At 45.2% G+C, this 18,163-nt stretch overlaps 1 protein-coding gene across 2 annotated transcripts in view; it reads left to right on the top strand.

Moving 5' to 3' along the window:
• Positions 1-18,163, top strand: part of ARHGEF26 (Rho guanine nucleotide exchange factor 26) — a 269,992-nt gene that overhangs the window by 159,150 nt on the left and 92,679 nt on the right. For both annotated transcript variants that reach the window (XM_063916107.1, XM_063916106.1), the window contains exon 10: positions 11,888-11,977. In XM_063916107.1, coding sequence (XP_063772177.1) covers positions 11,888-11,977 — 90 coding nt within the window. The remainder of the gene's footprint in view (positions 1-11,887; positions 11,978-18,163) is intronic.

An 18,163-nucleotide genomic window follows, 5' to 3' on the forward strand; every position in this document is an offset into this window, starting at 1 on the left:
CCCAGCATACCGACACCTTTTCTCCCTCTTGGGGGTCCACGACCCCCCTGGAGGGAGAATAGATAGCGTGGCGAACGCAGCGAGCCCGCAAGGGGCTCATGTGCACTCGCCCAGCTGTCGGTATGCCGGCAGTCGGGATTCCGGCGCCAGGTATGCTGGCCGCCGGGAGCCCAGCCGCCGGCATATCATACTACGCCCATTACAATTGCGAGTCTCCTCAAGTTTTTTAGTGCTTAAACTCGCACATTGCAATGCAATTTTCATTACAAGGTGTGAGCTGTACAGAAGCTTGCACATATCAGTTAGGTCTGTGCAGGTTTCTCTGTGTGAAAGTTAGGGAATAGTTAAAATAAAATAAAAAATTATGAAGGGCCTGATGGTTCCTATAGTCTCCCTGTAAAAAAAAATATTGATTTGTAGTGATTATTGAGGTGCTCATCAAGTACTTCCGTTGTACGTGATTTTATTACATTTTATAAAATTCCTTCATTTACTATGCTATGAGTTTTACTTGTTTGGTGCTGGGCTGTCTTCCAGATCTTGAAACCATCAAAGTGGATGGAAGATATTTTCATAACAGTGGATTTTATTTTGATACCCCTTATTTTATGCTGGGTATACACTTAAAGCTATATCTGCAGATCAATTGATCAGCAGATGTAGCTACCGACGAATCGGGCAGTGCATTTTGCATATACACTGCCCGATCCGTTGTGACTGACGTCACGAACTGGTCGGGTATTTACATGCTCTCGCCCAGTTGCACTGTTGATCGCCTGTACACACAGCACGATGCGCCAATATATCTGTAGATCTGAGGGATTTAGAAAGGAAGCCCACATTTAGATAGCTCACTATAGCTGTACAATTATTTTTTTTTATTTTTAAACACTTTTTATTGGGTGGATCACAAAGTTGTTACAGAAGAAACAAGACATACCAGGCAAAGTAGGTAGGCAAAGTACAGATGTAACTGCAATGAATTGTAACATCAACAGATTGGATCCATTTTTGAAATTTAAGGTAATTTAAAGGGTTACTCTCGGCAACGGAGTGGCAGTCCGTCAAAGAGAGTTGGTAGTAGAGATTAGAAGAAAGTAATAATCGAAGAGAAAATAGAAGGAGTCAGGGAAACAGGGGAGAAAGAGCAAGTCAAGTCAGAATGAAAGAAAAGGAGGAGAGAGAAGTGGAGGGGTGGCCTCCAAAGACAAGAGGTTGGTGGAGCAGCATTGCAGGGTATCAAGTTACAAATGGGGAGGAAGCCTGTTGTGAGGCTAGCCAGGGAGACCATATTTTATCAAATTGTTTAGAGGAGTTACGAGTAACAGCGGTCATGTATTCCATTTTATGTACATACCAAATTCGGGAGATTATCACCGGCATTGGGGAGGGAGTCGGGCTCTTCCAGTCCATGGCTATTTGGCATGTCATAGCCGAAACTACATGTTGAAATAGCTTGTTTTGGTGTCGATTAAGAGTAGGGAGAGTCATAGGGAGCAAAAAGTATTGGGAGTCAGGAGAAATAGAGGTTTCGAATAGGCGCGAGAGAAAGGCAATAAGCTCACCCCAGATTTTTTAAATTTTCGGGCAGGTCCACCAGATGTGTATAAACGAGCCTACGTCTGCACAACCCCTCCAGCATCTATCCGAGGTGTCGGGGAACATAGTATGTAAGCGGGAAGGGACATAATACCAGCGGTAGAGCAATTTGTAGATATTTTCTTTAATTTTAACACATATGGAACTGGAAGTTGCATTATCCCAGATATCTACCCAGTCTTCATTGTCAATAGTAAATCCCAGCTCCTTTTCCCACGCCAATTCGTGAGGAGCCCGTCATTAATATACAATATACCGCTCGAGCGCCAAGTTGCATACGAGGATCTACACGTACCCGGGGGGAAGGCTGGATTATGGAACAATGGAATTAGCGGAGACGGGAGTGGGCCCAAAGTAATCGTCTATTTGTCAAGTCCCATGTCGCTAATGAACGACATACTACGGGATGTGAAAGGACCGTACGGGGGCGCTGGTTCCGGCGAAGCCATAATAGGGAGGATAGTGTGGCCAGACCCATCTCCTCTGCCTTAATCCTTACCCAAACCTTCCCCGTCCCGCCCTCGTTGCACCATTGTGCACACTGAGAGAGCTGCGCAGCATAGAAGTATTTTCTAAAGTCCGGGATACCCAGCCCTCCCTCTCTGGAAGGGCGCTGAAGTAGTTTAAGTCTGATGCGAGGGCGTTTACGGTTCCAGATAAAAAAGGACGTTTGGCGTTGCAAGGTCTTAAAAACATAGGGAGGAACATAAATCGGGAGAGTCTGAAACAAATATAAAAGTCGGGGGAGCACACTCATCTTGACAGAGTTTATTCTGCCTATCCAGGAGATGAAGTAATTGGACCACTCCAACAAATCATCTTTGATTGTTTGCAATAAGCGGGGATAATTTGCCTGGAAAAGTTGGTGGTGATGGTGGGTCAAGTATGTACCGAGGTACTTGATTTTCTTTTCATACCAGTTACAGGGTAGCATAGTTTGTAAATCATGTTTGAGTGCTGCCGGAATATGAAAGTCAAGGACCTCCGTTTTGTCAACGTTAATTTTATAACCGGAAAATTGAGAATACGAACGGATCTCGGATAAAAGAGAGGGAAGGGATTGGGCTGGATCCGTGCGAGAAATCAGGACATCATCAGCATATAACGCAATCTTGTGCTCGGTTAAGCCCGTAGACACCCCGTGGATAGCAGTGTTATTACGAATCTTTGCTGCCAGAGGCTCCATGACTAGTGCAAAAATTAAAGGAGAAAGTGGGCACCCCAGCCTGGTGCCATTGGCAATCCCAAAACTGGCAGATGAAACACCGTTAACCAACCTGGGCCGATGGGGAGCGGTAAAGTGCTTTAATCCCCTCTAAAAATTTACCAGAGAATCCCATTTTGCCAAGGACTGCGAAGGCAAAAGACCACGAAATGCGGTCGAAAGCCTTCTCCGCGTCAAGAGCCAGAATGAGGGAAGGAGACTTTCGCTTTTGGATGGAGTAGATTAGGTCTATGGCCCTTCTAGTGTTGTCTGACACCTGGCGTCCAGGGATGAATCCGACCTGATCCGGGTGGACCAGACCGGGCAGCAGGGGAGCCAGACGGTTGGCTAATATTTTCGCATATATCTTCAGATCAACGTTCAGTAGCGAGATTGATCTATAATTTGAGCAACTAGTCGGGTCTTTATCAGGTTTTGGGATTACCACGATATCGGCCCGGGTCGTCTCCGGCAGAAAGGAGGCTCCCTCAAGAATATCATTGAATAAAGAGGAGAGGTGCGGGGCTAGCTCCTTTACAAACAATTCATAATATTGGGCCATGAAACCATCCGGTCCCGGAGCGGCTGACGAACGCATAGAGCGTATAGCAGCTATTGTCTCCTCATCCGAAATCCGACTATTAAGGGTATCTAACTGGGTGTGACAGGGCTGGAAGGGGGGTATCAGACAAGTATGAGTGCACTCCCCCAACTCCGTCAGGAGACAGAGGGGGCGAATCAGATAGGTTATAGAGGGAACTATAAAACGATCGGAAATCTTCTGTCATCACCTCAGGGTCATATGTATAGGTTCCCCTCTGTGGTGAGTACAACTTATCTATTGCGCCTAGCGCCTGTTTACGGCGTTGTTTATTGGCCAGTAGGGAGTCTATTCTATCCATTTTATCATAAAAACGTTGCCGGAGTTTCCGGAGAATTAGTGCTGCACGGTTAGAAAGAAGGGTATTAAGTTGTCCCCGGAGAGAGTCGATCTGAGAGAGCAGAGAAGCATCGGGAGTTGCTTTATGTCGAGTTAGTAAAGTGGCTATTTCTGATTCGAGTGAGCAGATCACCAGCGCAGCTTTTTTCCTAATTGCCGACAATTTCGCCATCAGAGCGCCACGTATTGTGGCCTTGTGAGCCTCCCAAAGGACACTAAGCGAGATGTCGGGAGACATATTTTCGGAGAAATAGTGTGTAATTGCTAACCGGATTTCCTCCAAAGCAGAAGGATGTTGCAAAAGCGAGTCGTCAAGACGCCATTTATATTTCCTATGAGGTGTGCGGTATATATATATAAGGAGATAGACCCCAGCATGGTCCGTCCATGTCAGTGGCGTGATACCCGCATCAGTAATCAGTGGTACAAGGGTAGAGGAGATATGAATCATATCGATCCTAGAGTAGTGTTGGTGTGGAGCCGAGAAATGGGTAAAGTCTTTAGCGTGGGGGTGTTGGGATCGCCAGGTGTCACAGAGGCCGTGATGTTTCAAGGAAGCAGTGAGAGTACGGGAGGCCCGAGGTAGGGTCGTCATGGAAGCGTGAGGAGGAGGGCCGGATCTATCTAACAGCAGGTCGATGATGGTATTAAAATCACCGCCCATAATAATGCATCCCTGCGCTTCTTTGGGCAGGCGTTTAGACAGAGAGTCAAAAAACAGGGATTGGTCATGGTTGGGAGCATATATGGAGACCAAAGTGAGAGTCACAGAGCGGAGGGTACCCATTACCATAAGAAACCGTCCGTCTGGGTCTATCACAGTCCTAGAGTGGACAAACGGGATATTACGGTGAATTAAAATGGCCACACCACGTTTTTTACAGTCCGCCGAGGCAAAGTAGGACTGGGAAAACCATTTACCCCTAAGCCGGGTATGGGAACCAGTGAGATGTGTTTCTTGGAGAAAGGCTATATCGGCTTTTTCTCGCCTGCAGGCACTCAGAAACACAGTACGCTTCCTAGGAAAGTTCAAGCCATTAACATTGACCGAAAATATTTTAAGGGACATGGCTATTCATATAAGGGAGTACGACATATTGCAAAAAATGACCAAATAAGGCACAATATGAGCCAGGTGGGGGCCACCCCTCGGGAAGGAGAGAGAGAAAGAGCGAAAAGATCAGGAAAAAGCCACAAGAAAGAAGAGGAAGAGAAAAACGTAGAGAAGAAAGAACCCAAACGGGGAAAAATCCCTGAAATTGTGGGTCCCATTCAAGGACCGCAGGAGAAGAGAGCTGGATAAACAACAATGTATACAACAAAAAGGGAGTGTTGGGGGGTAACTGAGGTACCATGCAATATAGGCTAGACTGCCTGGACCATAAAAATTGAATGTGGCCGTGGCCACTTTACAGCTTTAGAGAACAATATATAACGTATAGGACTGTGTCCAAACAAAAGAGGGGGGGGGGGGGAGAAAAAAGGGGAGGGGGGAGAGAAAAAGACCGGGGGGGGGGGGGGGGAAGGTGGGTGGGGGGGAGCGATGGGCAGAGGAGGGAGGAAGACCGACATAGAAATGCATAATCATGTACAAAGCGTATATGGAGGGAAAAAAAACAACCCAAAAACAGCTAGAGTCCAAATTAATATAACATAACAGTAACAACAATAACAAAAACAGTTACGACGAAGGATTTTGGATGGAGGTCAGAGCCTCCGTCAGTCATCGGACATTGCGGGGCATGGAGGCACAGCTCCGATACAGTGAGGGCAAATAGCAGCGGGGGATCCCCACAGTTCAAGGAGGATCACTGTCCACAGTGCGCTGGCGGGTCATCCATGTCCAGTCAGGCAGGGGAGGCTGAGGGTGTAGTGATTTAGAAGATGAGGTCGCTGCATCGACTGCAGATGACGCTGGGAGGAGATCAAGCTTAGCCAGTAGTTCCTGCCCTTGGGTCAAAATTTTAACAGAATGGACGGAGTTGTTGACTGAAACATGAAGTTGAAAGGGGAATCCCCATCTGTATCTTATCTGGTGCTGTCGCAGGACCCGGGTGACCGGTTGGAGATCCCGTCGTTTTTGGATAGTGGAGGGAGCTAAATCCTGGAAGACTTGTAACTGCATACCTTTAAACAGGATCTCTGGGGAGTCTCGTATAGAGGACAGGACTTTCTCTTTTGAATGGAAATAATGAAAACGGACCATAACATCCCTGGGCGGTTGAGTGGGAGAAGGTTTTGCACAAAGTGCTCTATGAGCCCTATCACAGAGACACTCTTCGTCTGTGAGGTCTGGTACTAGGTGTTTGAAGAAGCCTCTCAGGAATGACGGCAGCGATGGGCCGAGGACTGATTCCACAACATTGCGTATTCGTAAATTGTTCCTACGAGAGCGATTTTCTTGGTCCTCTTGACGTTCTTTAAGTGTCTCCATTTCCTCGTGCAATCTAGTGAGCTCTCTGTCAAGGTGATGTTGGGATCGGCAGAGATCATCAGTCTTTGATTCCAATGCATCCGTTCGGTTACCAAGAGCTGTTAGGTCCGATTTGAATTCTGCAATAGCGTTAGAGAGTTCCTGTTTAAACGCAGATTGAACTCGCTCTAGTAGGCTCGTCATTATCGCTTGAATCTGAGGGTCGATACCCGCCTCCGACGAGCATGGAGAAGGAGGGGACGTTTGAGGGCATGTTGGGATTCTGCGGGCCCTTTGACTTTGATCCAAAGAAGTTAGTTTGGGCTTGCGCAACCTTCTTGTTTTTGGACATAATGATAAAAAAAAAAAAAGAAATAAAAGAAAGGACACAGACTGTAAATAGAGTATCAGGTGAGCGGCCCAGGCAGGTCAAATTGCAGATTTACGGCTCCATTCCGGGCTCCTGTGGGAGTGAGAAGGAAAGTATTGCAAGCTCCAAAGAACTCGAAGGGCGGAGGAGGGAGCGGCAGCGGCTTCGACGAGAATAACCGAGGTCCAGATTGTGAAATAAACCAAGCTTCAGTTAGTGCAGATCAAGTAGATAACATCAGCAGCCACCAGAGGGGGGCAAAGTGTCAGCTTCAGGTACACCAACAAAGGAGCCGGGAGAAAGGTGCCAAAGACAATTATATATAATGTCCAGCTACATATATATGGCACGTATGATATTGTATTATATTGTAGTATATTATAATAATAATAATACGGGGGTCCAGGTATCACAATAGTGGAGCCGCAACCCCTCCAGGAGCTATCCTTGCAGCTGGGGCTGAATGCAGCAGGGGGGGGGAGTCTTAGAGGGTGTCAATGATGGCTGAATAATGTAAGACAGGGTAGAAAACAGTGCTCAGGCAGCCATTAGTAGCAAAGGGGGAGAAGCAGAAGGGCTCACCTCTCCTCCAGTTGTTCTGACAGCCATAGTGAGACTTCAGCAGGAGGGGAGCCACACTGTCTGAGTCCCCCAGTTCCCTGCAGACCAGCAAGCTACGTTCCCCGGGACCCACCTCAGCAGGAGCTGTCGCCGACCACACTGGCACTGGAGCGCGCTGTCCGTACAGCTCCGGCAGGCGGGAGGGTGCGGGACCCGCTCACCGAGTCCACGAGCCAGCCGCCGCTGACGGAGGCCAGGAGAACCCGTCCGGCCAGCCGCAGCACGATCCTCAATCACGGGGTAAGGGAGGGATGTGGGGGCACCTCTTCCCGGCCGCTCAGGGCGCACCACCGTGGGGAGGAAGCGGAAGGCGGGGTGTCCAGGCACGCCGGAAGTCCGCCCGGCAGACTCAGGCACACAAGGCCCCAGTTCTATGATCTCGGGGAGGCCGTAACCCGCAAGGGCAGTTTCTGTGCCCTCCGGCTCCGCAGCTCACCCCAGCTCACCCAGGCAGAAGTCAGCAGGGATAGGGCTTGGTTGGCGATGCCAGGTGGGATGCAGCAGGGGATAGGAGGCTCAATAGAGAGGGATAAAGCAGGAGCTGATCCAAGGTACGTCTGCTCTCATAGCTGTACAATTAGTATATTCTTTAATACCACACAATAAAGGAATTAAAGCAGTGGAAAATATATTATTTAGAGATCACGTCATTTCAAATATAAAAAGGGAATTCTTCAATAAAGCTTTACAAATTTTTTTGGAACATACTATAACTAGATTACTTTTGAAGAAAAAATGTTTTGTACAAAAACAAGGTATAGCAATGGGAACAAGGGTAGCCCCTGCCTATGCAAACATCCTTATGGGAAAACTAAAGAAACAATTTATATGTGGGTCAAGTTTTGAAAGGACTATTTAAAATGTTATAGATCATACATAAATTATCTTATTTTTGTCTGGGAGGGTGACGAACAAAGTATCAGTAGTGGTCAGGCAGCCAATACTGTACATTGGGTCTATCATAGCGCCCTTTTAAATACCACTCTCTACCCCAATATATATATTCAAAAATATCCCAAAATGTTTTTTCTTTGGTAATCAAATCATGTAAATAATAGCTATTTAGAGCTGATTCACTACAAATCTCAGATTTGTTTGTAAAATGATACTGATTCAGGTTTAAATAGCTATTAATTGAATACTTTAATACAAAAAAAGTAAAAAACATTTTGGGAACATTTTTGGAAAAATATTAGCAAGTTAAGTGGTTAAAACAACATTATATTATATGCAGAAAAACCTGTATTACTAAACTGTTAGTATATTTTTAATATCAAGCTAACCAACGTAAAAATTTAAGAACAAGACACATAATTGTCAGGTCCTCTGACTGTGAAAAACAATTGAATTGATCTTGAATAAAAGAATAACTTTAGTGCACAAAAATATGTTGTACTATTTTATCCTATCATTGCAAGTGATAAGATTACAAAAAAGTTACATTTAAGCTCACCTTTCTATGTGTTAAAAACTTTGCTATTAAGGATGATAAAACAAAAAAAGTGATAATTAAAACAAAATTTTATGTTAGGCACATACAGAGAACATGACAAGTGTTAATTGTTTAGCAATGAAACTGAAATTAACATTGAAAAAATATCATGTAAGCTGGTAACTTGTGCTTAATAAATTAATATTAATAATGAGCTGTGGTTCAGCACATGTTAGGACTGAGCACCACCCAAGGCACTCCGCATTCCTGTCAGTGTTACCTTATGCAGCTAAAGGAAGGTGACTTGCTATGGAATCTTTTGATTTTAAGAATTAGTGTCATCTAGCCTGCAGGTATATCTGTATGCGCCACAGCTAAAAATGATGCGGTGTCTCATTTATTTAAGAAATAGATCTCCAGTCAGTCTTTAAGAAGACAATGACAAGTCTGTATTATACAACTACATATCACCTCTCCTCAAGGCCTAGATCAGGTTAAATATGGATATCCCTTATTAATCATTGTTGGTGTCATTTCAAATGACCCTGGATATGATCTTTGATCAGGTCTTGATTAATAGTCTAGAAAATCTGTCCAGGCTTGTTATAGTAAAGGTTTTTGGTTTTTTTGCTACTGTAACATCGGGTATAAATGATTAATGTTATAAAGATTCACAGTGAAGAAGAAATGATGACTTTATAGTACTAAATGTAACCAATACCTGTGCTTATTCACAGAAAGGACTACAGGCCTGATTCAGAGATGGATGCTAATGTACAGCCGCTGCAACTTTGCAATATTTGAGACTGAGCAATGATTCTGCAATATAATATTATTGCAGAGACTGTGCAACAATATTATAGTGCCGCAGGAGGCGTCTTGTTTAAATAGACGCTTCCTGCTGACTTCGCTGATCTGATGAGCTATCAGATCATCTGCATGAATGTCGGCCATCTGAGTAACCGTCAGATGCTGTTTAACTGGAAGAAAATATTGATACTTTAGATTAAGCAAATTTGTTGTTATGTGGACACGTAGTTTGTATAGTATTGTGACTGAAAAATGTGGGAACATTGTGTAATACCAGTCTTGGTAATTGAACACTTTACATAAGTGGGTCAAATTGGATGAGATCAGTCTATTCTGCAATGTTGACACTGGAGTCTGATGGTACAGTATGTAAGGGGCCACCTGCTGTCATCTTCCAAAAACACTTACGAAAATAATCTGATCAGGTCATAATTGTTCATGGAACTGCAGACTATGGGCCAATTAACTGAAGTTGCACCTTGTATATGTATATATATATATGTATATATATATATATATATATATATACACACACACACACACACACACACACACACCTGTCTGCAATGGAGTGTCCTGTCTAAAATGCTGTGGACCTTTCAGGGACCTACCACTTGATTGACAAGTCCTGTGAGTGCAACAGCCTCCCTCTACTAATATATATATATGGTGACACAAAAACTATTGGCTGATCATTGTGATTGTCTGAGGTATTGCAAATTTGTTGAGATATTGTTTCTTTTTCAGGTGGAACCATTGGTCGTTCACGTGACATGACTGAGTGGTAAAAGGGAGCCATTGTTTTTGGCCGAGAGGATGGCCATAGCCTGAAGCTGGTGGCAGCGTTTGTTGGTGTGCCCTCGTAGACAGTGAGTAGGATCCATCTACAGTGGAAGAAGCATGGTACCAAGAATCTCAGCGGCGGAACAGTGGCCGAAAGGCTTAGATTGGTTTGCAGAGCACCAGACTGATGTGCCACATCTCACATGGCCCTCCAATTCACCAGATCTGGGACTGTTTGGCTGGGTCCGGCATTGTTCTATTGGTTCCCTGACGTGCTGGGAACCGTTTGGTGGTTGATAGGCTCCCAAAATGTCTGTGTTCTTGATTTGTCATGATCAACTTTCAGCCTCTGTTCTGCCGCTGAGATTCTTGGTGTCCATGCTTCTTCAACTGTAGATGGATAATACTGTTTTTGAGGGCACTCCAACAAATGCTGCCACCTCCTTCAGGCTGTGGCCATGCTTTCGGACAAAAACCATGACTTCCTTTTGCCACTTAGTCACGTCACGTGAACGACCCATGGTTCCACCTGAAAAAGAAACAATATCTCAACAAATTCACATAGTATCAATACCTCAGACATTCACAATAATCATCCAATCGTTTTAGTGTCACCACCTACACGCATGTTCACGTCCAGCATCACTGAACTTATACCATTTGTCTTTCCACATTCCATATTATTTTGTCTGTTGAGTTTATATGGGGTTCCTGTCTATAGACAGACAGTTAAAAGATAGACAGTCATTAGTTAGACACTATATGGTCGACAGTCAAAATTCAGACAGTCAAAAGTCAGACAGGGTCAAAAGTCAGACACAATTTTTATTTTTATTTTTTTTATGTGTTTTTTTTACTGCTTTTGCCTCATTTACTATCCATGTTGCAAACTATTACCTTTTAATAAAGTTGTGGCGAGCGTAGCAAGCTAGCGAGGGGATGAATTTCACCAAATTTGGGTTAAAAATGTTTTATTTATGGTGTTTCTGACTAATGAACTTGTACTTTTGACCCTGTCTGACTTTTGACTGTCTGACTTTTGACCCTGTCTGACTTTTGACTGTCTGACTTTTGACCCTGTCTGACTTTTGACTGTCTGACTTTTGACTGTCGACCATATAGTGTCTAACTAATGACTGTCTATCTTTTAACTTTCTATGAGCTATACCACACCTGTTTATATGTGTGTATGTAATTATATATATGTGTGTGTGTGTGTGTGTGTGTGTGTGTGTGTGTGTGTGTGTGTGTGTGTGTGTATATATATATATATATAGATATTTAATATTTGTCTTTGTTAAAAGCACCGTTCTGGGGAGCTGTCTCACTATAGGATTAGCCACCTTGTCCCATAGCCTCCATGGTGCAGCACTGTGGTGGCTCAGGAAATGTAATTGCTCATGCAGCCAAAAATAAGTCGTTAGGCGCTGTGCAATGCCAGAATATTTGACTGTTTTTTGGAAAGTAATCAGTACAAGTAAACTTGGGACTATTGTATTTTAGCAACGGTTAGTAAAATAAATATCTCCCTAAGCTGGAAAGAAAACTTTGTTGATGAAGACAGTATTGCACTTTCTTTGTATAATGTATGATTTTACACAGGACGATTAGAAGTTTCTTACAAGGAGTGGACCTTTCATTTAATAATTAATATTTATGTATATGTTTGTTATATGTTTTTTGTATAAATCAGTATTTCCAATTTTTATTCATAGTTGGTTCGCCTGTGCAATGAAGGAGCACGGAAAATGGAAAGGATGGAAATGATGGTGACAATTAATTCTCAATTGGAGTTTAAAATAAAGGTATAGTAATTTTCTTTTTAATTTTCAAAGAATTTAAAATAATGCAACGAGGTAACCTGGCTTTTTTGGAAGTTTCTATATGACAGTATTAGTATTATATTTATACTTCCATCACATATAAAACTGCTGTGCCATGAGTACAGGACACACATGCTGTGGTTTTTGTTCCAGATCATCTGATCTGAGATAATAAAATATGAAAGTGTTGCTTCAAGATGCAGTTTGACACTCCCAAATAAAATTACATAAACATACACCATATGGACAAAAGTATTCGGACGTCTGACCATTGCACCAACAGGGACTCTAATGACATTATGTTCAAATACATGTGCGCTATTATGGAGGTGGTGCCCCTTTTGCAGCTATAACAGCTTCCACTCTTCTTGGAAAACTTTCCACAAGACTTTGGAGTGTTTTTGTGGGATTTTGTGCCCATTCATTCTGTAGAGCATTTAAAAGGTCAGGCTCTGATTTTGGACGAGTAGGCCTGGCTCGCAATCTCCATTCCAGTTCATCCCAGAAGTACTTGATGGGGTTGAGGTCAGGGCTCTGTGTGGGCCATTCAAGTCTTCTACAACAAACTCATCAAACCATGTCTTTATAGTCCTTGCTTTGTGCACTGGGGCACAGTCAGGTTGAAGTAGAAAAGGTCCTTCCCCAAACTGTTGCCACAAAGTTGGAAGCATACCATTGTTCAAAATGTCTTGGTATGCTGTAGCATTAAGATTGCCATTCACTGGAGATAAGGAGCCTAGCCCAAGCCCTGAAAAACAGCCCATACCATTATTCCTCCTCAACCAAACTTCACAGTTGGAATAATGCAGTCAGACAGGTAATGATCTCCCGGCATCTGCCAAACCCAGACTCGCCCATCTGACTGCCAAACAGAGAAGCGTGACTCCTCACTTCAAAGAACACGTTTCCACTGATCCACAGTCCAGTGTCTTTTTGCTTTACACCGCTCCATCCAACGCTTGGAATTGGACTTGGTGATGTGAAGCTTGCATGCAGCTGCTCGGCCACGCAAACCCAGTAAGCTCCCGCCGCACAGTTTTTGTGCTTACATTAATGCTAGAGGAAGTGCAGAACTCTTCAGCTATGGAATCAGCAGAATGTTGGCGAATTTTACGCACCATGCGCTTTAACAGTCCTTGACCTCACTCTGTGATTTTACATGGTCTCCCACGTTTCCTGACTGAGTTGCTGTTGTTCCTAAACGCTTCCACTTTCTAATAATATCTCTTGCAGTTGACCGTGGAGTATTCAGCAGGGATGAAATTCCATAAACCATCTTTTTGCAAAGGTGGCATCCTATCACAGTTCCACGCTGAAGTCACTGAGCTCTTCAGAACTACCCACTTCACAAATGTTTGCAAATGGAGACTACATGGTTGGGTGCTTAATTTTGTGCAACTGTTCGACGTGTCTGATTAAAACACCTGAATTCAATAATTAACAGGTGTGGCTAAATACTTTTGTCCATATAGTATATCCTCTAAAGCAGTGGTTCTCCAACTGTCCTCAGGGTAGCCGAACAGTCCTTATATCCATGATTGTGCACAGATTGTATAATCACACTGACTGAGGTACTAATCAAATCATCTGTACTTATGCATGGATATCTTTAAAACCTGGACTGTTAGGGCACCTTGAGTTGAGGACCGAGTTTGAGAACTACTGCACTGACAGGTGCAAAAATAGGGTAGATCTTTCCTGCCTATGTAATGTGAGCTGTGACAGAAGAGTTACTGGGCATTTTCTCTAACGTCCTAGTGGATGCTGGGGACTCCGTCAGGACCATGGGGAATAGCGGCTCCGCAGGAGACAGGGCACATCTAAAGAAAGCTTTTAGGATCACATGGTGTGTACTGGCTCCTCCCCCTATGACCCTCCTCCAAGCCTCAGTTAGGTTTTTGTGCCCGTCCGAGCAGGGTGCAATCTAGGTGGCTCTCCTAAAGAGCTGCTTAGAAAAAGTTTTTTTAGGTTTTAAATCTCAGTGAGTCCTGCTGGCAACAGGCTCACTGCATCGAGGGACTTAGGGGAGAGATTTTCAACTCACCTGCGTGCAGGATGGATTGGAGTCTTAGGCTACTGGACATAGCTTCAGAGGGAGTCGGAACACAGGTCATCCTGGGGTTCGTCCCGGAGCCGCGCCGCCGACCCCCCTTACAGATGCTGAAGATCGGAGGTCCGGAAACAGGCGGCAGAAGACTCTTCAGTCTTCATGAAGGTAGCGCACAGCACGGCAGCTGTGCGCCATTGTTGCTACACACTTCTCACTGACCAGTCACGGAGGGTGCAGGGCGCTGCTGGGGGCGCCCTGGGCAGCAATATTAAATACCTTTAGTGGCAAAGAATACATCACATATAGCCATTAAGGCTATATGTATGTATTTAACCCAGGCCAGATTTCTCAAAACCCGGGAGAAAAGCCCGCCGAAAAGGGGGCGGAGCTTATTCTCCTCAGCACTCAGCGCCATTTTCCTGCTCAGCTCCGCTGTGAGGAAGGCTCCCAGGACTCTCCCCTGCACTGCACTACAGAAACAGGGTAACAAAGAGAAGGGGGGCATAAATTGGCGATATTTATATATTAAAAGCGCTTATAACAAAAACAACACCTTTTAGGGTTGTTTATATACATTTATAGCGCTTTTGGTGTGTGCTGGCAAACTCTCCCTCTGTCTCCCCAAAGGGCTAAGGGGGTCCTGTCTTCGATTAGAGCATTCCCTGTGTGGCTGCTGTGTGTCGGTACGTGTGTGTCGACATGTATGAGGACGATGTTGGTGTGGAGGCAGAGCAATTGCCGGTAATGGTGATGTCACCCCCTAGGGAGTCGACACCGGAATGGATGGCTTTAGTTATGGAATTACGTGATAATGTTAGTACATTACAAAAGTCAGTAGACGAAATGAGACGGCCGGAAAACCAGTCAGTACCGGCTCAGGCGTCTCAGACACCGTCAGGGGCTGTAAAACGTCCCTTACCTCAGTCAGTCGACACGGGTACCGACACAGATGAATCTAGTGTCGACGGTGAAGAAACAAACGTATTTTCCAACAGGGCCACACGTTATATGATCACGGCAATGAAGGAGGCTTTGCAGATCTCTGATACTGCTGGTACCTCAAAAAGGGGTATTATGTGGGGGGTGAAAAAACTACCTGTAGCTTTTCCAGAATCAGAGGAATTGAATGACGTGTGTGATGAAGCGTGGGTTAACCCAGATAGAAAACTGCTAATTTCTAAGAAGTTATTGGCATTATACCCTTTCCCACCAGAGGTTAGGACGCGCTGGGAAACACCCCCTAGGGTGGATAAGGCGCTCACACGTTTATCAAAGCAAGTGGCGTTGCCGTCTCCTGATACGGCCGCCCTCAAGGATCCAGCGGATAGGAGGCTGGAAACTACCCTGAAAAGTATATACACTCATACTGGTGTTATACTGCGACCGGCAATAGCCTCAGCCTGGATGTGCAGTGCTGGGGTAGTGTGGTTGGATTCCCTGACTGAAAATATTGATACCCTGGATAGGGACAGTATTTTATTGACTCTAGAGCAATTAAAGGATGCGTTTCTTTATATGCGAGATGCTCAGAGGGATATTTGTACTCTAGCATCAAGAGTAAGTGCGATGTCCATATCTGCCAGAAGAAGTTTATGGACGCGACAGTGGTCAGGTGATGCGGATTCCAAAAGGCATATGGAAGTATTGCCATATAAAGGAGAGGAATTATTTGGGGTCGGTCTATCGGATCTGGTGGCCACGGCAACTGCCGGCAAATCCACTTTTTTACCTCAGACCCCCTCCCAACAGAAAAAGACACCGTCTTTTCAGCCGCAGTCCTTTCGCTCCTATAAAAACAAGCGAGCAAAAGGACAGTCTTATCTGCCGCGAGGCAGAGGAAAGGGTAAGAGAGGGCAGCAAGCAGCCCCTGCCCAGGACCAGAAGCCCGCCCCGGGTTCTACAAAGCCATCAGCATGACGCTGGGGCTTTACAAGCGGACTCAGGAGCGGTGGGGGGTCGACTAAAGATTTTCAGCAATCAGTGGGCTCGCTCACAGGTGGACCCGTGGATCCTGCAGATAGTATCTCAGGGTTACATGTTGGAGTTCGAAAGGTCTCCCCCTCGCCGGTTCCTAAAGTCTGCTTTACCAACGTCTCCCTCAGAAAGGACGACGGTATTGGAAGCCATTCACAAGCTGTATTCTCAGCAGGTGATAGTCAAGGTACCCCTCCTACAACAGGGAAAGGGGTATTATTCCACACTATTTGTGGTACCGAAGCCGGACGGTTCGGTAAGACCTATTCTAAATCTGAAATCCTTGAACCTGTACATACAGAAATTCAAGTTCAAGATGGAGTCACTCAGAGCAGTGATAGCGAATCTGGAAGAAGGGGACTTCATGGTGTCCCTGGACATAAAAGATGCTTATCTGCATGTCCCAATTTACCCCTCACACCAAGGGTATCTCAGGTTCGTGATACAAGACTGTCATTATCAGTTTCAAACGCTGCCGTTTGGTTTGTCCACGGCCCCACGGGGCTTTACCAAGGTAATGACCGAAATGATGGTTCTTCTACGAAGAAAAGGCGTATTAATTATCCCTTACTTGGACGATCTCCTGATAAGGGCAAAGTCCAGAGAACAGCTGGAAGTCGGTGTAGCACTAACCCAAGTAGTGCTTCAGCAACACGGGTGGATTCTGAATCTTCCAAAATCTCAATTGACCCCGACAACACGTCTGCTGTTCCTGGGAATGATTCTGGACACGGTTCAGAAAAAGGTGTTTCTCCCGGAGGAGAAAGCAAGGGAGTTATCCGAACTGGTCAGGAACCTCCTAAAACCAGGAACTGTGTCAGTACATCAATGCACAAGAGTCCTGGGAAAGATGGTGGCTTCTTACGAAGCAATTCCATTCGGCAGATTCCATGCACGAACATTTCAGTGGGATCTGCTGGACAAATGGTCCGGATCGCATCTGCACATGCATCAGCGGATAACACTGTCACCAAGAACAAGGTTGTCTCTCCTGTGGTGGTTGCAGAGTGCCCATCTGTTAGAGGGCCGCAGGTTCGGCATACAGGACTGGGTCCTGGTGACTACGGATGCCAGCCTACGGGGCTGGGGAGCAGTCACACAGGGAAGAAACTTCCAGGGTGTATGGTCAGACCTGGAGACGTCTCTTCACATAAATATACTGGAGCTAAGAGCGATATACAATGCTCTAAGCTTGGCAAAACCGCTGCTTCAGGGTCAGCCGGTGTTGATCCAGTCGGACAACATCACGGCAGTCGCCCACGTAAACAGACAAGGCGGCACGAGAAGCAGAAGAGCAATGACAGAAGCTGCAAGGATTCTTCGCTGGGCGGAAAATCATGTCATAGCACTGTCAGCAGTGTTCATCCCGGGAGTGGACAACTGGGAAGCAGACTTCCTCAGCAGACACGACCTTCACCCGGGAGAGTGGGGACTTCATCCGGAAGTTTTCCACATGATTGTGAACCGTTGGGAAAAACCAAAGGTGGATATGATGGCGTCTCGCCTCAACAAAAAACTGGACAGATATTGCGCCAGGTCAAGAGACCCTCAGGCAATAGCTGTGGACGCTCTGGTAACACCATGGGTGTACCAGTCAGTGTATGTGTTTCCTCCTCTGCCTCTCATACCAAAGGTACTGAGAATTATTCGGAAAAGGGGAGTAAGAACAATACTAGTGGCTCCGGATTGGCCAAGAAGAACTTGGTATCCGGAACTTCAAGAGATGCTCACGGAGGATCCGTGGCCTCTACCTCTAAGAAGGGATCTGCTTCAGCAGGGACCTTGTATGTTCCAAGACTTACCGCGACTGCGTTTGACGGCATGGCGGTTGAACGCCGGATTCTAAAAGAAAAGGGCATTCCAGAGGAAGTTATTCCTACCTTGATTAAGGCTAGGAAGGAAGTGACCGCACAACATTATCACCGCATTTGGAGAAAATATGTTGCTTGGTGTGAAGCCAAGAAGGCCCCAACGGAAGAATTTCAATTGGGTCGATTCTTACATTTCCTGCAGGCAGGATTGTCTATGGGCCTCAAATTGGGGTCTATTAAAGTTCAAATTTCGGCCTTATCAATCTTCTTCCAGAAGGAATTGGCTTCAGTGCCTGAAGTACAAACTTTTGTCAAGGGTGTACTACATATACA

Source organism: Pseudophryne corroboree, chromosome 4, assembly GCF_028390025.1.
Source record: "Pseudophryne corroboree isolate aPseCor3 chromosome 4, aPseCor3.hap2, whole genome shotgun sequence".
NCBI classification, from domain to species: Eukaryota; Metazoa; Chordata; class Amphibia; order Anura; family Myobatrachidae; genus Pseudophryne; species Pseudophryne corroboree.